Genomic DNA, 25,012 nt, shown 5'->3' with positions numbered 1-25,012 from the left:
GGCACAGTGCTTGGCACATAATATTCTTAATAAGTAACAATAAATGAATGAACAAACACTACTAAAACCTTAGGTCAGGGACTAATGATTCTTTTTTTTTTTTTTTTTGATTTCTGAAACAACCCCTTCACTGGTGTCCTGGCCCTGTCTTATATCACTCAGATCTACTCTCCATATAGCTATGGGCAGGTGGATTTTAGGAAGAAATTTAAACATGCAGCTCTCTTCTCCCAAAACTCCAGGAACTTGTTGTCACTAGAAGTAACCTGTTTTTTAACAATACAAACAAAAGCTGCAGGCCAGTCTCACTATGCTCCCTTTCAAACTTCCAACTCCACAGTCAAGGAAAATAAAATGTCTTCATCTCCTTATATAACATCCTATTTTTTATCTCTACCCCATTTCTTTGATCTGAAATGCTTTGGCTGATTTATTTATCCTTTAAGCTTCATCTAAGTATAAACACTACAGGAAGACTTCTTTAACCTACTCAAGCTGGCTTAGATACTCCTCTTCTGTGCTCCAAAGATTATGTCCTCTGTTGCATTTAAAAGACTGCTGTGGTATTATGTTTGTACGTATTTCTCAGTAGTTTCTGAGCTTCCTGAATGCGAACTGTATTTTAATTCATTTTTTAATCCCCAGAAAATAGCACAGCATCTGACACATAATAGTTAACTAAATGCCTGATATATGAATACATGGATACATAAACAGCACTTTTCACAATCACTACTAAAAATTTCAAGAACTTATTTTATATTCTTCCCTGTCATATGGCTTACTTACCTGAATTCCCTATAGATATTATTAAAGGCAAGTGATGCTCCTAGCCTCTTGAAAGCATTAGGGTGAAGGGCAAAGCTGTACAGTCGCTTGAAAAGCGATTTGGTGTTTACTGGACTTTTTTCCTGCTGCTGCGGTGTTGTCTGCTTAATGGACCATTTGAGGAATTCACGAATACACCGACCACAAAAATCTCTTAAAGTACTGTCAACAGGGTCTACAATTCCATCCTAAAACAAAACATAAGATGTCAACTGAACACCCTGGTCTTTTCTGAGTATAACTACAACATGTTGTGAAAATTAATTTAGAGCACTATTCAAGAAAAAATAAGCACAAGTAAAACCAATCAGACGGTTTAGAAACTAAACTCTAATAACAATGTCCTTTTGACATAATGAAAACACTTTCTTTCCAAAAAATTAAGAAACGGGACGCCTGGGTGGCTCAGTCAGCTGAGTGGCTGCCTTCAGCTCAGGTTACGATCCCAGAGTCCTGGGATCAAGCCCCACATCGGGCTCCCTGCTCAGCGAGGAGCCTGCTTCTCCCGTCTGCTGCTCCCCCTGCTTCTGCTTGCTCTCTCCCTCTCTGCCAAATAAATGAAATCTTTAAAAAACAAAACATAAAACAAACAAAAAACTAAGAAACTGAAAAATCCATGAAAAAAAGAAAGACTATTTTAATTACGTAGTAACAAAATTTCTTCCTTTCCCTGAAGAAACCCAATGGCTATATCCTAAAAGTTTCTCTGGTGATTTTACTTTATAACAGTATTTGAGATGCTTTATTGAGGTTAAAGAAAATAAGATCCTTCTGGGTTCCAAGAGAACTGTAATGCTACATAAAGAAAAATCATGGGGGAGAAGCAAGATGGTGGTGGAGGAGGAGACCTAAATTTCGTCTGGTCCCAGGAATTCAGCTAGATAGGTATCAAAGCATTCTGAACACCTACAAACTCAACATGAGATTGAAGAATAGCAGCAACTATCTGAACAGAAAAATGACCACTTTATGGAAGGTAGGATGTGCGGAGAAGTGAATCCGAGGCGATATTTGGGAAGATAAATGGCGGGGGGAGGGAGCCTCCATCAGCCGCTACCAGCAAGTGATAGAGCAGCGGGGCACAAAATCGGAACTTAAAGAAGTCGGCTCTGCTGAGGGACATGACTCCAGTGGCTAAGCGGGGGGTGGAACCCTTGCTGGGACAGTGTGGTCTCAGGACCCTCGGGGTCACAGGAAGACCAGGGGTGCCTGAGTGTGGCAGAACTCCCAGGTATCAGAGCAGGGAAACCGGCTGCACAGACGGAGCCGAGGAGTGGGCTCTCAGCTCAGAGTTGCCATAAACCATGATCCACGGCACAGTCGAGCAGTGGGACCCAACAAGCAGCAGATCTGGGGAGACTCCCCTTCCTCCCCTGGGAGGAGCGGCGCGGGAGCGCACTGCAGGGATCTGCTGGGTTTGGAGACTCCACACTGGGTCGTGTGCCAGAGATAGAAACGCTCGGTCACAGGCTGGGTGAGCACGAGTGCAGCTGGAGACTGGGGAGACGGGAGTGATTGACTGCTTTTCTCTGAGGCCACACTGAGGAGTGGGTCCCCAAATTCTCAGCTCCTCCAGCACCAGAGATCGGGAGACTGCCATTTTCACTCTCGTCGTCCAAAGCTGTAGAGAAAGCTTTCAGGGAATAAAAGCTCCGGAGAGCAAACCTGAGCAGATTACTTAGTCCGCCTGGGAAGGGCAGGGCAATTCAGCCTCGGGCAAAGACATTTGGGAACCATGGCAACAGGCCCCTCCTGCCGAAGATCAGCAAAAACATCCAGCCAAGACCAAGTTTAACAATCAATGAGAACTGCAAAACTCCAGAGCTAGGGGAATACAGCACATAGAAATCATGGCGTTTTTCCCATGATTCTTTAGTCTTCCATATTAATTTTTTAAATTTTCTTTATTTAAAAAATGTTTCTTTCATTTTCAACCAACAACTTATCAATTCCTTTTTATTTTTATTTTTTTAAAGATTTTATTTATTTCACAGAGAGATAGCGAGAGCAGGAACACAAGCAGATGGAGTGGGAGAGGGAGAAGCAGGCTTCCCGCCGAGCAGGGAGCCCGATGTGGGGCTCGATCCCAGGACCCTGGGATCATGACCTGAGCCGAAGGCAGACGCTTAACGACTGAGCCACCTAGGCGCCCCCAATTCCTTTTTAAAAATCTTTTTTAATTTTCCTTTTTACAACCATATTCTATCCCTTCATTGTATTTAACCTTATCTTTTGTGTATATATATATATATATATATATATATATACATGTTTCTCTTTCTTTAAAATTTTGGGATACAGTTTCCTCTCACAGACCAAAATATACCCTAAATCTCTAGTGTATGGCTTTGTTCTAGTCTCCTGCCTGATCACATTTTTTTTTAAATTTTTCTTCTTTCTTTTTTCAACCAACTTCTTATCAATTCCTTTTTAAAAATCTTTAATTTTCATCTTTACAGTCATATTCCATCAGTTCAATGTATTTACTCTTATTTTTGGATATACATAAGTGTTTTATTCTTTAAAGTTTGGGGAGGCACTTTATTCTTTCTTTTTTTTGGGGGGAGGCAGTTTATTCTAATAGACCAAAATACACCCAAAATCTAGTGTGTGGCTCTGTTCTATTCACCAGCCTGATCATATTCTTTTTTTTTTTCTTTCCCTTTTTTTTCCTTTCTTTAACCCTGGTTTTGGGTCTCTTCTGATTTGTTTAGTGCATATTTTTCTGGGGTCATTGTTACTCTTTTAGTATTTTGTTCTCTCATTCATCTATTCTTATCTGGACAAAATGACAAGATAGAAAAAATCACCTCAAAAAAAAAAAGAACAAGAAGCAGTACCAACTGCCAGGGACCTACTCAATACGGACATTACTACGATGTCAGACCTAGAGTTCAGAATGATGATTTTAAAGATACTAGCTGGGCTTGAATGAAGCATGGAAGTTATTAAAGAAACCCTTTCTGGAGAAATAAAAGAACTAAAATCTAACCAAGTCAAAATCAAAAAGGCTATTAATGAGATGCTATCAAAAATGGAGACTTTACCAGCTAGGATAAATGAGGCAGAAGAGAGAATTAGTAATAGAGAAGGCCAAATGATGGAGAATAAAGAAGGTGAGAAAAAGAGAGAGAAACAACTACTGGATCATGAGGGCAGAATTTGAGAGATAAGTGATACCATAAGATGAAACAATATTAGAATAATTGGGATCCCAGAAGAAGGAGAAAGAGAGAGAGGGGCAGAAGGTATATTGGAGCAAATGTTCCCTAATTTGGGGAAGGAAACAGGCATCAAAATCCAGGAGGCACAGAGAACCCCCCTCAAAATCAATAAAAATAGGTCAACACCTCGACATCTAATAGTAAAACTTGCAAGTCTCAGAGACAAAGAGAAAATCCTGAAAGCAGCTCGGGACAAGAGCTCTATAACCTATAATGGTAGAAACATTAGATTGGCAGCTGACCTATCCACAGAGACCTGGCAGGCCAGGAAGGACTGGCATGATATATTCAGAGCACTAAACGAGAAAAATATGCAGCCAAGAATACTATATCCAGCTAGGCTGTCATTGGAAATAGAAGGAGAGATAAAAAGCTTCCAGGACAAACAAAAACTAAAGGAATTTGCAAACACAAAACCAGCCATACAAGAAATACTGAAAAGGGTCCTCTAAGCAAAGAGAGAGCCTAAAAGTAACAGAGACCGGAAAGGAACAGAGACAATATACAGTAACAGTCACCTTACAGGCAATACAATAGCACTAAACTCATATCTTTCAATAGTTACCCTGAATGTAAACGGGCTAAATGCCTCAATCAAAAGACACAGGGTATGAGATTGGATTAAAAAGGAAGACCCATCGATATGCTGTCTGCAAGAGACTCAATTTAGATTCAAAGACACCTCAAGATTTAAAGTGAGGGGGTGGAAAACCATTTCCCATGCTCATGGACATCAAAAGAAAGCTGGAGTGGCAATCCTTATATCAGACAAATTAAATTTTTAACCAAAGACTACGATAAGAGATGAGGAAGGCACTGTATCATACTTAAAGGGTCTATCCAACAAGAAGATCTAATAGTTTTAAGTATCTATGCCCCTAACATGGGAGCAGCCAATTATATAAGCCAATTAAGAACAAAATCAAAGAAACACATCAACAATAATACAGTAATAGTAGGGGACTTTAACACCCTCCTCAGTGAAATGGACAGATCTTCTAAGGAAAAGATCAACAAAGAAATAAAGGTTTTAAATGACACACTGGACCAAATGGACTTCACAGATATATTCAAAACATTTCACTCCAGAGCAACAGAATACACATTCTTCTCTAGTGCTCATGGAACATTCTCCAGAATAGATCACATCCTAGGTCACAAATCAGGTCTCAACTGGTACCAAAAGACTGGGATCATTCCCTGCATATCTTCAGACCATAATACTTTGAAACTAGAACTCAATCACAAGAGGAAAGTTGGAAAGAACTCAAATCCATGGAAGCTAAAGAGCATCCTACTAAAGAATGAATGGGTCAACCAGGAAATTAAAGAATTAAAAAAAATCATGGAAACAAATGAAAATGAAAACAAAACTTTCAAAATTGTTGGGATGCAGCAAAGGCAGTTCTAAGAGGAAAGTATATAGCAATACAAGCCTTTCTCAAGAAACAAAAAAAGTCTCAAATACACAACCTAACCCTACACCTAAAGGAGCTGAAGAAAGAACAGCAAATAAAGCCTAAACCAAGCAGAGCACAAGAAATAATAAATTTCAGAGCAGAAATCAATGAAATAGAAACCAGAGGAACGTAGAACAGATCAACAAAACTAGGAGCTGGTTCTTTGAAAGAATTAATAAGATTGATAAACCCCTGGCCAGACTTATCAAAAAGAAAACAGAAATGGGGGCGCCTGGGTAGCTCAGTTGGTTAAGCAACTGCCTTCAGCTCAGGTCATGATCCTGGAGTCCCTGGATCGAGGGCTAGTATCCAAAGTCTATAAAGAACTTAATTAAACTGAACACCCAAAGAACATCGGGCTCCCTGCTCGGCAAGGAGCCTGCTTCTTCCTCTAACCCTCCCCCCTCTCATATAGTCTCTCTCTCTCTGATTCTCACTCTCTCAAATAAATAAATAAAATTAAAAAAAAAAAAAAGAAAACAAAAATGACCCAAATAAAAAAAAATCATGAATGAAAGAGGAGAGATCACAACCAATACCAAAGAAATACAAATAATTATAAGAACATATTATGAGCAACTATATGCCAGCAAATTAGATAATCTGGAAGAAATGGATGCATTCCTAGAGATTTATAAACTACCAAAACTGAACCAGGAAGAAACAGAAAACCTGAACAGACCCATAACCAGTAAGGAAATTGAAGCAGTAATCAAAAATCTCCCAACATGGGGCACCTGGGTGGCTCAGATGGTAAAGCATCTGCCTTCGGCTCAGGTTGTGATCCCAGGGTCCTAGGATTGAGCCCTGCATCTGGCTCCTGGTTCAGCGGGGAGCCTGCTTCTCCCTCTCTCTCTGCCTCTCCCCCCTGCTCATGCTCTCTCTCTGTGTATCTCTGTGTCTCAAATGAATAAAAATCTTAAAAAAAAAAAAATCTCCAACAATCAAGAGCCCAAGGCCAGATGGTTTCCCAGGAGAATTCTACCAAACATTTAAAGAAGAATTAATACCTATTCTTCTGAAACTGTTCCAAAAAATACAAATGGAAGGAAAACTTCTAAATTCATTTTACGAGACCAGCATTACCTTGATCCCAAAACCAGACAAAGACCCCATCAAAAAGGAGAATTATGGCTAGTGTATGGCTTTGTTCTAGTCTCCTGCCTGATCACATTTTTTTTTTGCCTGATCACCAATATCCTTGATGAACATGGATGCAAAAATTCTCACCAAAATACTAGCCAATAGGATCCAATAGTACATTAAAAGGATTATTCACCACGACCAAGTGGGATTTATCCCTGGGCTGCAAGGTTGGTTCAACATCCGCAAATCAGAACATTAATAAAAGAAAGAATAAGAACCACATGATCCTCTCAATAGATGCAGAAAAAGCATTTGACAAAGTACAGCATCCTTTCTTGATCAAAACTCTTCAGAGGGTTTAGATAGATAGTACATACCTCAATATCATAAAAGCCATCTATGAAAAACCCAGAGCAAATATCATTCTCAATGGGGAAAAACTGAGAGCTCTTCCCCTAAGGTCAGGAACACGGCAGGGATGTCCACTCTCATCATGCTATTCAACATAGTACTAGAAGTCCTAGCCTCAGCAATCAGACAACAAAAAGAAATAAAAGGCATCCGAATCGGTAAAGAAGAAGTGAAACTCTCACTCTTTGCAGATGATATGATACTTTATGTGGAAAATCCAAAGGCTCCACCCCAAAACTGCTAGAACTCATATAGCAATTCATTAAAGTGGCAGGAGATAAAATCAATGCACAGAAATCAGTGGCATTCCTATACACCACCAACAAGACAGAAGAAAGAGAAATTAAGGAGTCCATCCCATTTACAGTTGCACCCAAAACCATACGATACCTAAGAATAAATCTAACCAAAGAGGCAAAAATCTGTACTCAGAAAACTATAGAATACTCATGAAAGAAACTGAGGAAGACATAATGAAATGGACAAACGTTCCATGCTCATGGATTGGAAGAACAAATATTGTGAAAATGTCTATGCTACCTAGAACAATCTACACATTCAATGCAATCCCTATCAAAATACCATGGATATTTTTCACAGAGCTGGAACAAATAATCCTAAAATTTGTATGGAACCGGAAAAGACCCCAAGTAGCCAGAGGAATGTTGAAAAAGAAAAGCAAAGCTGAGGGCATCACAATTCCGGACTTCAAGCTCTATTACAAAGCTGTCATCATCAAGACAGTATGGTACTGGCACAAAAACAGACACACAGATCAGTGGAAAAGAAAAGAGCCCAGAAATGGACCCTCAACTCTATGGTCAACTAATCTTCAACAAAGCAGGAAAGAATGTCCAATGGAAAAAAGACAGTCTCTTCAACAAATGGTGTTGGGAAAATTGGACAGCCACATGTAGAAGAATGAAACTGGACCACTTCCTTACACCACACACAAAAATAGACTCAAAATGGTTGAAAGACTTAAATGTGAGACAGGAATCCATCAAAATCCTAGAGGAGAACACAGGCAGCAACCTCTTTGACCTCAGCCACAGCAACTTCTTCCTAGACACATCGCCAAAGGCAAGGGAAGCAAGGGGAAAAAGGAACTATTGGGACTTCATCAAGATAAAAAGCTTTTTGCACAGCAAAGGAAACAGTCAACAAAACCCAAAGACAACCTATGGAATGGGAGAAGATATTTTTAAATGACATATCAGATAAAGGGCTAGTATCCAAAGTCTATAAAGAACTTAATTAAACTGAACACCCAAAGAACAAATAATCCAATCAAGAAATGGCTAGAAGACATGAACAGACATTTTTCCAAAGAAGATATCCAAATGGCCAACAGACACATGAAAAAGTGCTCAACATCACTTGGCATCAGAGAAATACAAATCAAAAAACCTCAATGAGATACCATCTCACACCAGTCAGAATGGCTAAAATTAACAAGTCAGGAAACAACAGATGTTGGCGAGGATGCAGAGAAAGGTGAACCCTCCTACACTGTTGGTAGGAATGCAAGCTGGTGCAGCCACTCTGGAAAACAGTATGGAGGTTCCTCCAGATGTTGTAAATAGAACTACCCTATGACCCAGCAACTGCACAACTGGATATTTCCCAAAGATACAAATGTAGTGATCTGAAGGGGCACATGCACCCCAATGTTTGTAGCAATAATGTCCACGATAGCCAAACTATGGTAAGAGCCAAGATGTCCATCAACAGATGAATGGATAAAGATGATGTGGTATAGGGCGCCTGGGTGGCTCAGTTGGTTAAGCGACTGCCTTCGGCTCAGGTCATGATCCTGGAGTCCCGGGATCAAGTCCCACATCAGGCTCCCTGCTCAGCAGGGAGTCTGCTTCGTCCTCTGACCCTATCCCCTCTCAGGTGTTCTCTCTCTCTCAAATAAATAAATAAAATCTTTAAAAAAATTAAAAAAAAAAAAAAAGATGATGTGGTGTATATATATATATATATATATATATATATACACACACACACACACACAATGGAATATTATGCAGCCATCCAAAAAAATGAAATCTTGCCATTTGCAACAATGTGGAGGGAACTAGAGGGTATTATGCTAAGTGAAATAAGTCAATCAGAGAAAGACAAATATCATATGATCTCACTGATATGAGGAATTTGAGAAACAAGACAGAGGACCATAGGGGAAGGGAGGGAAAAATGAAACAAGATGAAACCAGAGAGGGAGACAAACCATAAGAGACTTTTAATCTCAGCAAACAAACTGAGGGTTGGTGGAGTGGAGGGGGGTGGGAGTTATGGGGTGGCTGGGTGATGGACATTGGGGAGGGTATGTCCTATGGTGAGCGCTATGAATTGTGTAAGACCCATGAATCACAGTCCTGTACCCCATAACAAATAATATGTTAATAAAAAAAAAAAGAAATACAGAAACAAAAAAAAAAAAAGAAAAATCACATGGAAATGTGGTTCTGAAAATATAAGTTTCCATAAAAGCAGTCTCCTAGAGGCGCCATTTTTAAGTATCTGAAAAAAAATGCAAAGAAGGAAATTTGAATGTTTTTGTTTCATTCTAGACCTAATTCCCTCTTAGATCTGTGTAGGAAAGGTTTAACTTGAAAAACTATACTGAACACTGAAATAAGGGAGTTCTTCTACCTAACATCCCAGTTATTTGCTACATGCAAAATCTCTGATTACAGTGCTATTTCGAATTCAAGAAGCAATTAACTGTGGAAATGTGAAGAGGTGATACTTACTGCTTCTCAGAGCAGTGGTAAATAAAGCATGTGGTAACATTAGGGAATTAGCAATTCTTCCTGGGAAACCTATAGACATGCTTTCACTCAAGCGCTGTACCAACTTCACATTTCCTCCTTTATCTTTCCTTTCCTCAACTATCTCACTTTACATTATCATGATCTTATCTGATTTCTTTCTGAAACCCTTACTTAAGCCCCTTCAAGGATCAAGAGGGCAAGAGAAACAGCTTAGACAGAAACTTCAGAATAGAAACATTAGAATAAATTCATCTGAATGAAAATAAGCCGCAAGTTAAATTTAATTAAATGTATTTATTATAGGCAAGACTCACTGGTAGACACTGCAGGGAATTAAACCACAGATACCATGTCACCATCCTAATTTAAAATGTTCAGTAACTCCCACTGCCCACAACATGGCATCCAACTAGGGTAACTCTGAGAATGAAGAGAGACACATACACAACCAGTATAATCAGGACTGTCTTGGGAAAACTGGAGCATGTGGTTGCCCTACATGCAATGTTCTGCTGCTCTGCCTGACATGTCTTCCCAGCCTGCCTCACAATATGCTCCCATGCAAGCAAAACACAACAGCCGAAATCCTCACAAACACACCAAGCACCTACTGCCTTTATTTCCTCTGTCCAGATGCCCAATGTCAAATTCCTCATTTCCTCTGGCTCCTCTCAAAGTTAACAGAAAGTGACACACACATTCAAATTGGAATCAGTTTACAAAAACATGGAATTAAAAGAAGTCTGTTTGGATGAACTTGCTATCCACTTAACTGGAGCTTCTGATTCCAAAGTCAATATATGACAAAACCAAATTATTGGATGAAAAAACAGGTAAAAGCAAATATGATGACATTTAAAGGAATCCAATGTAAACTCATTTGCAAAAACTCAGAAAATTATAATAAAATCAGTGTCAAAAGACACTAAGGCTTTAGCTGACCTCCCTGCTTCTGCCTTCAATGAACTAGTGATCAAATCTTAATGATTCTACTTTACAGTCTCAGGATAGTTCTACAGAAATGGATACTCTTTCTAGGGCTCTTTAGTTGTCGAATCTGAATGCAGGAGAAAACTGGATAAGCTCAAAAAATTCCTTTTACTCTTAATTATTGTACTATAGATTTTTTTTTTTTAAAAAGAGGGTATTGCAACTGATGAAAAGTCTAAGCACATTCTTATTCACTCCTCCTACTCTACACACACACACACACACACACACAGAGCCTTAACATAATGAAGTCTGTCAATTTACAACCACTCTCCCAAAAAAGAGGACAAAATAACAACAACAAAATGTGCAGGGGCACCTGGGTGGCTCAGTCGGTTGAGCATCTAACTCTTAGTTTTGGCTCAGGTCATGATCTCATGGGTCATGGGATCGAGGCCCATGTCAGGCTCTGCACTCAGCAGGGAGTCTGCTTGAGGATTCTCTCCCTTTGCCCCTTCCCCCACTTGTGTGTGCTCTCTCTCTCTTTCTCTCAAATAAGTAAATCTTAAAAAATGTGCCCACTGCTTGTAGATATTTAAAAGTAACACTTCAGTAAATAACTATGGCATCCTGTCGGTTAAAATGTCATTTCACAAATTCTCTAAAACAAAAGAAAAAGACAATATGACCTAGCTACAAGCTACATTTTGATATCTTGACAGGTAATTTTTCTTAAAGTTCTAAACACAGATAAATGCAAATAACAGGAAAAGAATCAACCATTACTTACCAATATCGTTTCTAGTAAGGCGACAGTATCCTGACTTTCAAATTTCTTATTGTTTGTGAACCAGTGAATCAGTTGCATAACTAGGGGCTCATATAGTTGCCTTGTCACCTGAAGAACAATACCATTAGAGTTTATTTTCTTTATGGTAAAGTAATTTAATATTGGAAAGAGTTCTGTCTAAATGACAGGAAAAATTAAGTAATAATACAATGGTTTTATTAGTTTCCTTTTCTAGTTAAAATTCAATGATGAACATGTTCTTTCTAGCTCTTCTTCGCTGTTTCCTGAGTCCAGCAGAGAAAAATATGCATACTAAAACTTATTGTTCTTCAATTATGGAGGCAGATATTGTTTGTTTCTTAAAAATATTTATCTTCATTAATTTGATCCTAAACATGCATATAAGGTATTCTGGATCAGAGACATTATCATTATTCAACTAAAAAGCAAATACTGACCAGGTGCCTGGGTGGCTCAGTCGGTTAAGCATCCAACTCTTGATATCAGCTCAGGTCATGATCTCAGGGTCATGAGATTGAGCCCCAATGCCTAGCATGGAGCCTGCTTAAGATTCTCTCTCTCCCTCTCCTTTGGCCCCGTCCCCCCCCACCCTGTTCTCCCTCTCCCTCTCTCTCCCCCAAAAAAGGCAAATAATGACCACGTGGTTCCCTACAGCATGATTCACACCCTTGTGGTGACAAAATGAAAGTCAGATCAACACCCTATGTATACAAACTTTAAAGCCCATATCACAGAAGAAGAGATAAAGGACAAAGAATCAACTCTCTCACCCTGCCAAAAAGAAGGAGTAAAATCTTTACTACTTAGAGCTTGGGATGGAAAAGATCTTGGGTTCTCACTCCAACCTTCTAGAATGTAAATAAAGTTTCTCCGGGAGCAGAGAGCCTTGTGGGTCTCTGGCTTTTACAATCCCAGATGTCTGCCAGGCCTGGACTCCTCCCCTCTGAAAGATAATACCCAGGGAGACAGTACTCATCTTCCTGGAACCTTGGGAGCTTAACGTGGTGGCCTAGTCTGGTGTGACCATGTGATCTCTTGGGTAGTTAAAAGAGGTCTTATTATCCTTTTGGATCATAGCAATTACCTACACAAATGATTACACATCTAATCCTCATTATATATGAAAAGTAAAATGTTTATGGCAGAAATGAAGGCAAACTTTGTATCTTAAATATTTCTGTGTCTCAGAAGGCTAAGGCTCCTATAGAAATACCAAGAAATCCAGGGGAGTTCTATCTCCCCACTGACACTGAGCTCAAGAATGAAGCACTTTGGTATGTATATCATGTCAAAACCATGTAAAATGTCTTGGGACTCAGACTAAACAACACAGTCCTCTTGCCCTTGGATATTTTTTCCCAAAAGAGTATCTTTCTAACCTTAGGATTAATCAAAGTAAAAGATTGATTATTTTTTTATTTTTCATTTTTTATTTATTTTTTATTTATTTATTTATTTGTTTGTTTGACAGAGAGAGACACAGCGAGAGAGGGAACACAAGCAGGGGGAGTGGGAGAGGGAGAAGCAGGCTTCCTGCCGAGCAGAGAGCCCGATGCGGGGCTTGATCCCAGGACCCTGGGATCATGACCTGAGCTGAAGGCAGATGCTCAACCAACTGAGACACCCAGGCGCCCCAAGTTCTTACCTTTAAGTGTGGAAGTTTAACTTGGTCTTAAAGCATCACTTTTTTTCCCCAAAAGAATTACACTCTCTTATCCATAGTAAGTAAATTATATACATATAATACACATGCATACACACAAATGTATATATATACATATACACACCTTATAGAAACTACAGAAAATGTAGAAAACTATATCTACAATCCTATATCCCAAAGATAATGACTGAGAACATTCAAAATCACTGTAACTTTCAAAATATTTTATTTACACACATTTAAATATACATATATGCATATGTAAAAATAAATACACATTTTTGTAACCACTTTTCCTCTTAATTTTGAGTATTTTCATATAAATACATAAGCTATATCAATATTTTATTAGCTGCCTCGTATCTCATATATAGATATACCATGATCCAGTTGCCCAAATCCTATTATTAGAAATGCAGGTATTTCTGACTATTAGGAAGAAATCACTGAAAAGTCACATACACTGTTCTGAGCACATCTGTAGTAATCAAAGTATTGGTCCAGGGTGCAGGTCACCCAGCCTTTTGCTCTGCCCACCTATAGCCTGGGTCCATTCACATTCCCACCAGCCACAACTCTCAAGGTCCTTTCCCTACATGCTTGTCAACACTAAACACTGTCAATTTTTTAAAGTATTTGACAATAGGGGCGGCCTGTGTGGCTCAGCCAGTTAAGCATCTGCCTTCAGCTCAGGTCATGATCCTAGGGTCTTGGGATCCAGCCCCACATTGGGCTCTCTGTTCAGAGCTGGGGAGGCTGCTTCTCCCTCTCCTTCTGCTGGTCCCCGTGCCTGTGCTCTCTCTCTCTCTCAAATAAATAAATAAAATCTTTAAAAAAATAATAATAAGATAAAATATTTGACAATAGATGTAAACAATATTTTAATTTGAATTTCCTTGTTTACTAAAAAGATGAAATATTTAAAAGTATCTTTCATTGGCTATATATATCTCTTATTTATCAACTGTCTATTTGTGTTTTTTTTTTTTTTTTTAATATTTTATTTATTTGACAGAGAGAGAGATAGCGAGAGCAGGAACACAAGCAGGGGGAGTGGGAGAGGGAGAAGCAGGCTTCCCGTGGAGCAGGGAGCCCGATGTGGGGCTCGATCCCAGGACCCTGGGATCATGACCTGAGCCGAAGGCAGACGCCTAACGACTGAGCCACCCAGGTGCCCCTCTATTTGTGTTCTTTATCCACTTGCCCATTTAAGGCTCTTTTATCCTCAGTGGAGTGTTGCAAAAAAATTTCCCTACGTTATGTACATAGAAAAATTGTGTTTTTTGTGCCATTCAGTATTTTTAAGCATTTATAAAGTCAAAACTGTCAAGACGTTAATATTTTTCTTCCATATATCTGCTTCTATATTTTGTAGGAAAATCTCCCTTTCTATGCAGACTTTAGGGAAAGACGTGGAAGGATGCCTATAATGTAATGATAACAAAGTCCATCCAAGTAGCAGAAATCACATTTTGTACATAAAAGTTTTTGAATATGCATGTTTGTGAAAACATGTTTTTACAAAGATCTGGGCATATATTCACCAACCTTTCAGCAGGGGAGAAAGTGGCTTTTCCAGGGGAATAAGAGTGGGAAAGAGGTGATGAGATGGGAGATTCACTTTTAGCTTCATGTGTTTCTATATTAAGTAACATATTTTATCAATAAAAAAGACCATTCTGATCCAAAGATACACACAGACATGTTATAACTCATTACATTTTTCTGTAATATAGTTTGTTTTTCCTTCTCTTAATTTGAAATTAATTTTTCATGTTAGCCAACTGGCCTAATATGATTTACTAAATGATCCATTTCTAACTTAGAAAGCCTCTTCTACCATATATACAATTTTTATGTATACACATGAGTCCACTTGGCAGCTATAAGATCCTCCCACCAATCTATCTGTGCCTAGTTCAATGCTATTATATTTAACATGGTTTCATTTTAACATCTGCTAAGGCAAGACTTCCTTTAGTACTCTACCCTTTCAAAATTTTTCTTGGTTAGGCTCAAGCAATTATTCTTTCAGATTACTTTTTGGGTTAAAATGAAATTAATTCTGGGCTTTCTGCTGGAATGATACCAAACTTAATGACTGATTAGGGAAGAGCTGGCATTTTTTCAATACTAATTCTTCTTTTTTTTTTTTTTTTTTTTTTTTTTAAAGATTTTATTTATTTATTTGAGACAGAGAGAATGAGAGAGACAGAGAGCACATGAGAAGGGGGAGGGTCAGAGGGAGAAGCAGACTCCCTGCCGAGCAGGGAGCCCGATGCGGGACTCGATCCAGGGACTCCAGGATCATGACCTGAGCCGAAGGCAGTCGCTTAACCAACTGAGCCACCCAGGCGCCCAAATTCTTCTTTTTTTTTAAAAAAGATTCCATTCATTTATTTGAGGGGGGGCACAAACAAGGGGAGGGGCACAGGGAGAGGGAGAAGCAGGCTCCCTGCTGAGCAGGGAGCCCAATGCAGGGCTCAATCCCAGGACCCTGAGATCATGACCTGAGCCGAAGGCAGATGCTCAACTAACTGAGCCACCCAGGTGCCCCACAATATTGATTCTTCTATCTCAAGTACAGAGCATGCTCATTTTTTTTTTTTTTAAGATTTTTTATTTATTTATCTGAGAGAGAGAATGGGAGACAGAGAGCATGAGAGGGGGAGGATCAGAGGGAGAAGCAGACTCCCCGCCGAGCAGGGAGCCCGATGTGGGACTCGATCCCGGGACTCCAGGATCATGACCTGAGCCGAAGGCAGTTGCTTAACCAACTGAGCCACCCAGGCGCCCCAGAGCATGCTCATTTTATATTCATAAAATATACATCACCTGGCATATTAAAATTTATTTAAAGACATTTTATATATATATATTTGATGCTGCTATTAATGAGATGCTGTAAACATATTTACATATTTTCCAAGTGGTCAATACTAATATTAAAGATATATAAGAATGCTGGGACGCCTGGGTGGCTCAGTCAGTCGAGTGTCTGACTTTTGATGTAGGCGCAGGTCATGATCTCAGTGTTATGACATCAAGCCCAGTGTCAGGCTCCACGCTGAGGGTGGAGTCTGTTTAAGATTCTCTCTCTTTCTCTCCCTCTGCCCCTCCCCCCCCAGTTCTCTCTCTAAAAGAAAAGCTATATATATGTATGTATTTATGAGAATACTCATATATGAGAATTTTGTAATTCATCAGCTTCTTCCTTTACTAACTCCTCGAGTTTAGCAGTTGGTATTTTTGGGCTTTCCAGGTTTAATAAAAAAAATTATAATCAAAATAATAATCTCTTCTCCTTCCTTTCTACTGTCCTTGTCCTCAGGGAACTCAGCCTGGTGAGAGGCTCAAATACTAACCACTTCAAATAATTAATTAAATGCACGTGAAGTAATACTAAACAACCACTCCATACTACAGGAACTGCTCTGGTTAGGTGCTGGAGGTGCCCCTCAACAGGCCAACTCACTGCCTCACCTTGGGCTTCTGTCCTGGCCCAAGCACAAGGCATTAGTGCCTCATGCCTGGGGATGATTTGGCTCTAGTCTTCAGGGAGACATTCTTTATCGTATTAAAGATAACATTAAACTCTTCCTAGTTTAGCAGGACAAATACCTTTTAGGCTTCTATGGTGACAATCACTGCTTCTGAAATCTGATTCTGTGGTGAATTTCCAGTTTTAAACAAAAATCCTATTTATTCACAGCACATCTTAATACTTTGCTGGATTGTATTCATTTATATATGGTGAAGAATGTTCCATCTATATTTTTAAATGAGGTTTTGTTTGTTTGTTTGTTTTTAAGATTTTGTTTATCAGAAAGAGAGAGAGCGCACAAGCAGGGGGAGTGGCAGGCAGAGGGAGAAGCAGTCTCCCTGTGAAGCAAGGAGCCCAATGTGGAGCTCCATCCCAGGACCCTGGGATCATGACCTGAGCTGAAGGCAGAAGCTTAATGAATGAGCCACCCAAGCGCCCCTCAAATGAGTTTTTCATTTAGTTTCCTTTTTTATGTGTGCACCCTAGTATCAGAGATATACTAGCTTCATCAACTGAACTGAGAATTCTAGTTTTTTCTCCTTCATTGCAGCAATGGAGAATTTACCACAAATTCATCAGGCAGAGGCCATTTGTCAACATTTGCAATCTTGTACATGGTTACCTATCTCTCCTTCACTCCTTGAGACTGTAAGTCCCTACATGAGGGGAGACTGCCAACTCAGCTTTAGATGCCTACCCTATCAGTAACTGTTCAGTGATTCATTCCCAAATTGTGGCACATTAAAAATCACCAGGAGAGCTTTTAAAAGTCCCAATCCCTAAGGTCAAATCCCTGAGGAATTAAATCAGTCAGAAGGGGCAGCAGCCAAGTAGCAGTATTTAAGATCCCCAGGGCATTCCAACCTGCAGCAAGCTCTGACGATCACTGAACTAGACCCAACTTTGCAACTGTGTCAGATTCAAAATCATTCACTTACCTGATCTACATCACATGCAAGTTGAAGTAGCACAGGAAAAGTTCGCTTGTAGAGCTGGTACATGGGTGGGAAACCTTGATCACCTTCAGGCATTTGAGTGGCTTTTCCCAACATAAACATAACTATGCTGTGTAAAAGCTCACAAGCCGCAACCTAAAATAAGCCAGGAGTTCAACCGAGTTTAAGTTTCCAGGTTTACAAGGGAAGAATATTTTGAAATGTTAACTCCATTTAGCCCTTTAAAAAGAAACTTTTTACAGCAGATGTAAAATATATAAATTTATATAATTATACTTAGCTGGAAGTAGCACTTCTTGTGTAAAATTAACGCTCTGGGCACTTTAGTCTGTATCCAAGAGGTAAGAATTGAAACTTAAAAGATTTAGACAAATTGGGACTAGTACATTCATAGAAATATATTTCACTGTGGCCATTACTACAGAACTTTGCTTCGATTGTTAACACATTTTCAACCATCACTTTTAGTAAATATACTTTTAAAGTACTTCAGAAATTTACAAATGAATTTCATAAAAACTTGAGATTATGTGTTTCTAATCTCCCAGGTTAAGGAGATAACGGTGCACAGACTGGAAATCACTTTTAAATGCCCTTTGTACTGTATTTTCTATTATGAACAATCTTGGTGTATTAATGTTTTGCCAGGTTATTATCTATTAGATATTTCCTTTTTATCAGTGACACTACTTCTGATAACTGAATCATTGTCTAATTACCATATTATGGAAAATATAAAATTAGTGATATTGGAATTCAGGTTTTAAAAAGCAGAGATTCTAAATAATGTGTAATGAAAAAAGTACTTTAGTTTGTCTGTCGCTAGCTGAAAGAGCTAATTCTGTGACCCGAGGCAAGAACACATCCAGATAAATGACAGGTTTCATTTCTATAAACGGTACTGCAAAACTGAGTCTTTTTTCTCTGTCCCATGCCACACATTTCTTCATCATTTCATCTGAGGATGCAACTGTTAAAAAAAATCAGGAAGAGCATGTTTTCATTCAAAATCTTTCTAATAGCAATTGCTCTACAATTCATTAGTGAAAGAAGAGTGTGTTAAGTATGTTATTCATCTTTCCTTTTCTGTTTTGTTTTACTTCAGACATGTAATTACAACATTAGAAACCACTGACAAACTATTTCTAACTTCGATTTAAAGTAAAATTATTTTTTGGGGTGCCTGGCTGGCTCAGTCGTTAAGTGTCTGCCTTCGGTTAGGGTCATGGATGGTCCCAGGGTACTGGGATTGAGTCCCACATCGGGCTCCCTGCTCAGTGGGAAGCCTGCTTCTCCCTCTCCCACTCCCCCTGCTTGTGTTCCCTCTCTCACTGTCTGTCAAATAAATAAATAAAATCTTTAAAAAAAAAAAAAAGTAAAATTATTTTTAAACAAATTTAACAGTCTAGGAATGTTTAATTTCCATTTTCAGTAAGAATTATTTTAGGTGTTACATGGAAAAATGATAAAAGAACAATATTTTTATTAAAAATCTCCCCTTTGTAAAACTTATTTTCTCAGTATAGGTTCTAACTTCCTAAATAACCAAAAGTCACTAGTATACTTAATATGAAATTTCAAAACTAAAAATACAGATGAATTTTTACTAATCTAAAATATTGATTCCAGTCAAAAACACTCTAGAAATATCCAAATACTAAGAATATCGTATTTTTTTTATGTAATGTTAATCACCATACATTACATCATTAGTTTTTGATTAGTGTAAAAATATCGGATTTAAAAAAGATTAACTTTGAATTCCTGACACAATGTTTAATATTTTAAAAAAAATGTCAAACTAGATTCTGTTTCAAAATGGAAAATGTACTTAACAAATCAGGCTAGAACATTTTCCCAACTAGTGGTGAATTATCCAGATTGCATGGGTATAGTCAAAGCATTTCATTAGGCAAAATACTGTTCTTTGTAATCTTATTTGAAAATATATAAATCACATATAGGAGCAAATACCAGAATATACCATGATCTTTACACATCCAAATTAAAGTACAAATACATCTACAGAGGTAAATTTATTTTAAAGCAAAGTTTACCTGTTAGGAGATTTTTGTTTATTTGTCCTCCTAGAAAGCCAAGCATTTGTACTACTCTAATCCTTATTTCTTCTAAGGACAGTGCTTCATTCTGCAAATTTGAACAATGATATACATGTGATGATAAGAGAGTTAAAAATTAAGAGAATTATGAGAGGAAAAAATAAACTATTTTACGACCCTCTCTGTTATTAATGTCTCTTAATGGCTCATTATATCTACATAGTACTGCTGTTAATATTATTGCAAATTCATGGAAAGAAGTCACATGTTTTCCAGTTTTGCAGTTAGATATCCATTTCCAAGGCCAGCAGTTCCAAAGTTTTGGCAGGACCCTTTATACCCTTAAAAAATACTGAGGATCCCCAAAGAACTTTTAAAGTGGGTCATATTTATCAATATTTATCATACTAGAGATTAAAACCTTGACATTGTTATTATTTTATTTAAAAATATGAAACCCATTACACGTTAACAAATGACATAGTTTTAGGAAAAGTAACTGTATTTTCCAAATAAAATTTAAAAACCTCAGGAAAGTGACACTTTCACATTTGTGCATCTCTTTGTCTGGCTCACTAGAAAACAACTATGGTGATACGTTGTTTGGGCCATGCTTGGAAGAGGGGGGTGTATTTTAATAATCTTTTTAGATAACTGTGGTTATTCTTTGACACTACTCTAAAACTGAACAAGTGGTAAGGTCTGTTACATTAAAATCCATTGGTCTATCTTGCACTTTGAGTGGATTTTTTTTTTACCCATGCATGATTTGGTAGCATAATGTACTGGTCATCTCAAAATATTGGTTTATTCGGTTATGCAGATCTTCCAAATGTTTACACATTTCATTACATATGGAAAAAAAAAATCACATTTGTTAATATCACCAATCTCTTCAGAAAAATCTTTAAGTACTGAGAAGCTGTCAAGCTCATGGTGATGGTTTCAAGTTTTCCAAAATTTAATTTTTGTTTAAAAAGCTTGAATTTTATCATTGGCAACAAATAATCTCAAATGTTTTCTTTGAAGTGACAGGCTCACTCTATTTATTTTAGATAAAATCTCTGCCAAATACTGAATAGCTACAGTTTGTCTTGTCAGTTGTTCTTTCAAGTAAAAATGGTGTTCATGAAATAAGTCGCTACTTGAGCTCACAGCTCAAAGCATTACAAAAGTGCTTTTCCTGAAGAGAACTGTTACACTGCACTATGCAGTAGACTGTTTTATGCATACTTCCTGTTTCATCACACAGAACATTAAAAAGACATGCCTTCAAGGGTCAAGATTTAATAAAGTGCTAAGGAACCAACAGTGTTACCCACCATTACACCACAGTGCAAATGTCACTGAGTAAAAATAGTTTTGGCCTTGTACCCTGGAACCCACAGGGGTCCTCACTTCAAGAACCACTCACCTAGAGAATATGGGATTATGTATCTGTAAAGAAATTTTATTTGCAAAACTTGAGGTATTCTCAAGTAATTTTAACTTGCCTTATTTATATGTGATAAAATAATTTAAATATTTTAGACAGACATTTCTAGTTGTATGCAGTCTCTCAATCAAAAGCTGTCAAAGATAATGAGGTAGAAAGAATTTACCCTGGAGCTTGCATTATCAGTTCTAAACATAAGAAGTTTTTCAAATTTTAATTTTCACTTCATACCTAAAATACATATTTTCTCTATACTGTTTTCTCTCTTTATTCTTTTTTTCCTATTACATTATACGCCACATCTCAAAAACCTGATCTTAAGAAATCATCACCAAAAAACACAAAAACTGGCATGAATTAAATTTGATAAAATGATATATTTTAAGATCTAGTATGTAAATGATTCACTCTTACATACCCATATCAATATTCTGATTGCTTATTGAATATGAAACATACTACTTTTTATTATCCACTAAATACATCTGAAGGTGAAGAAAACAGGAAAACAAGATCAAGACAATAAACCAAAGAGTTAATATTTCTTACATTCTTACAGCTAAAAACATATTGAAATTATTTCTATACTGCAATTTATATATAAGAATTAACATTTTAAATGAAGATTTTTACTTTTCATAAGCATTAGAATCTAATCTCTGCATTGTTTAAGGTAAAGAAAATACAAGGGATTTCTTACTGATGAAATGTTCTTTGTCTTTTTCAGATGCTTTAATAAAACTTTATTAAATCCTTTCTGGGCAGCTTGAGAAAGTGCTGACACTTCCCAATTGTTCTTGGTCTCATCTATCAACAATAAACAAAAATCAATTTTAAATAGCATTCATTCAGTTTTTTGATGAATACTAGGGAACACACAATATTGCCAAATAGAAGCATTAAAATCCTAATTTTAATTATGGTTAAAATGTTTTGACAACAAAAGGAAATTATAGTGGTTGTCCTGGTTTAAATATCATTGTCTACTAAAAGGAACATGGTTCCTTGGAGAAGTGGCTAACTCCAGAGACTGGGCAGACCTGTATTTATAAGAGGAGCCTGAATCACTTTGTGGTTCCAGAAGTAAGGAGCTGCTTGAAGAAATGCAGCCAGCCCCCATTCTTTATATGAAAGCCAAATTGAAACAATCTGAGCTTCAAAATTAATAATAATAAAAGATTGGAGTCATTGGAAAAGTAAGGATCCACAAGTCCCTACTAATAAAAATAGGTGAGAAAAGAAAGTTACTGCTTATAGTAAAATGCCAACTAGTATACAGGAATGATGGAGTTGGAAAATTACTATTTTGCAACGATCACAGCATTAATGAATATTAGGAATAATCATCAAGGGACACTAAAACTATTATGGTGAAAACTCAGTGAGAAGCAATGAGGAGCTGTAAAATATCTCCTTATAAATTTTTTTTGAAATGATCATAAACTTAGAGAAAATTTTAAAGTATGATACAAAACTTCCTTCCTGAACCACTTAAGAGTAAATTACCAACCTGATGCCCCCTCATCCCTGAATATTTCAGTCCTGCAAGGACATTCTCCTATGTGACAGCCACGTCAACTATCCAAATCTGGATACTTGTCTTGAGACATGACCCACAATTAATCCTCAGCTCCATTCATGTTCCAGCATCGATCCTAATAACGTCTTTAGTTCAGAACCATGACATATTTAGTTGTCCTGTCTTTTTAGTATCCTTTAAACTGAAACAGTTCTTCAGTCTTCCCTTGAATTTCATGATTTGAACACTTAAAAAATTATATGCCAGGAATTTTGTATACTGTCCTTCTATTTGATTTGTCTAATGTTTTCTCATGATTAGATTCAGGTTGTAGAAGCCAGTTTAACATTTTACTAGTTCCTTTATTACTACTGAGTTAAATAAAATCTTTGACACGTGCACTTTATACCAATGTAGAGTTACAGTTTTAAAACTATAAAGTTATTTTTCACTAGTTCTGGAGATGTCCAGTGTTTTGGCTGACAGAGCCAGGTAAGCTGCTTTGCTGGAAGACACCTCAGGGATGGTTTAATCCCAGCATGTCTTTTCTTGGCTCCCGAAGTGAATCCCAAATGATAACAGAACCTTACCTCTGCTTTCTCTTTGTCTAGTTCTCCTCTCTATAATTTTGTGCTTTTGGTTTGCTTATGCCCAATAAGCTAGTCTCCACGGGTTGGAGCAATAACTAAGAATTTCTCTGCTTACCACTTTGTGACCTTTTGTGTACGGATGTTAGAGATCCACTAGCTGATGGTCCAGAGATAAAGAGAGGATCTGGATTTTTGTTTGTTTTGGGTTTTTTGGTATTTTTTCTTTGAGCTCAAATTAGTTCAGAATTTCACACACTGGGAAAAACAGCTCTTTGATACCTGGACTAGTCAGTGTTTTGTCTCACTCTTGAGTCTCTTGTCTCACTCTTGAGTCTCTTGAGCTATGACTCAAATTGCAGAACTAAAGCAATATGCTCTGCATCTGCTGGCGTATATATGTGCCTGAATTGACAAAGGCCTTTACTTCTCCCTACGTGCATAATGTTCTCCTATATTTGGAGGGTATTAATAGATTAGATTATAAATCTCTTTAAAGACCTCTGTTGTGCCTTATAAAGTAAAATGTAAAATGAATATTCCTGTAATTCTGTGAAAATGCTTTCAGCATTCACTATAAGGCTTTAAATGTGCCATACTTTAAAAAAAAAATCTTAGAAAAACTAATTCAGAAACATTTTAGGAAACCATATTACATAATTAAGGCACATCTTTGGCAAACGAGACAAGTTTAATAATTTTGGTTTAAACTTTTAAAATGGGCATTCTTAAGGGGCGCCTGGGTGGCTCAGTTGGTTAAGTGACTGCCTTCGGCTGAGGTCATGATCCTGGAGTCCCGGGATCGAGTCCCACATCGGGCTCTCTGCTCAGCAGGGAGTCTGCTTCTCCCTCTGACCCTCTTCCCTCTCATGCTCTCTCTCATTCTCTCTCTCACAAATAAATAAAATCTTAAAAAAAAAAAAAAAAGAAAAAATGGGCATTCTTAAGATGGCGGGAGAGTAGGGGACCTTGTTTCATCTGGTCCCTCGAATTTAGCTGGGTATCTATCAAACCATTCTAAACACCCACAAATTCAGCCTGAGATGTAAGAAAATATATCTGGAACTCAAGAAGCAGAAAAACAACTGCTGGGGCACCTGGGTGGCTCAGTTGGTTAAGCGGCTGCCTTCAGCTCAGGTCATGATCCCAGGGTCCTGGGATCGAGCCCCACGTTGGGCTCCCTGCTCGGTGGAGAGTCTGCTTCTCCCTCTCCCTCTGCCTGCCTCTCTGCCTACTTGTGCTCTCTATCTGTCAAATAAATAAATAAAATCTTTAAAAAAAAGAAAAGAAAAACAACTGCTTTTTGCAAGATAAGAGGCGCAGAGTCGTGAATCTGCAGGGAGCTACTGGAAGATAAATGGAGGGGGAGGGAGCCTCCATAAGTTGGCTCCTGGAAAGTGATAGAACACCAGAGCACAAAATTGGGACCCTTAGAAATCTGCTCCAGTGAAAGACATCCCTTTCTAAAAGGGGCTCAGGGTCATTGTAGTTTCCAGATCCCAGGAGACACAGAAAGAACTGGGGTGCCTGAACCGACAGAGAGCCCAGGAAGTGGAGTGGGGAAACTGGTTATGGTCAGCGGGCCCAGAAGGGACTCTCATCTCCGGTGGACATAAACTGTAAGCAAGGCCGGTAGGGAGACGGCTCTTTGGGCACCCTGAAAAGGACTAGAAGGTGCAGGCCGTTTACCATCCCGATAGGGATGAAACGTCTAT

General features: G+C 38.1%; 1 protein-coding gene across 4 annotated transcripts in view; it reads right to left on the bottom strand.

Annotated features, from left to right (window-relative positions):
• PRKDC (protein kinase, DNA-activated, catalytic subunit) overlaps window positions 1-25,012 on the bottom strand; it is a 244,993-nt gene that overhangs the window by 185,284 nt on the left and 34,697 nt on the right. For all 4 annotated transcript variants that reach the window (XM_064588357.1, XM_064588358.1, XM_064588359.1 and 1 more), the window contains 6 exons: window positions 21,892-21,998; window positions 19,754-19,844; window positions 18,503-18,666; window positions 17,679-17,831; window positions 11,513-11,620; window positions 790-1,016 (listed from right to left, as the gene is read on the bottom strand). In XM_064588357.1, coding sequence (XP_064444427.1) covers window positions 790-1,016; window positions 11,513-11,620; window positions 17,679-17,831; window positions 18,503-18,666; window positions 19,754-19,844; window positions 21,892-21,998 — 850 coding nt within the window. The remainder of the gene's footprint in view (window positions 1-789; window positions 1,017-11,512; window positions 11,621-17,678; window positions 17,832-18,502; window positions 18,667-19,753; window positions 19,845-21,891; window positions 21,999-25,012) is intronic.

Source organism: Mirounga angustirostris, unplaced genomic scaffold (assembly GCF_029215605.1).
Source record: "Mirounga angustirostris isolate CCGP_5_RB_7025 unplaced genomic scaffold, mMirAng1.0.hap1 SCAF_4, whole genome shotgun sequence".
NCBI lineage: Eukaryota > Metazoa > Chordata > Mammalia > Carnivora > Phocidae > Mirounga > Mirounga angustirostris.
The sequence above is the reverse complement of the archived record's forward strand: the minus strand, read 5'-3'. Positions and strand labels throughout refer to the sequence as shown.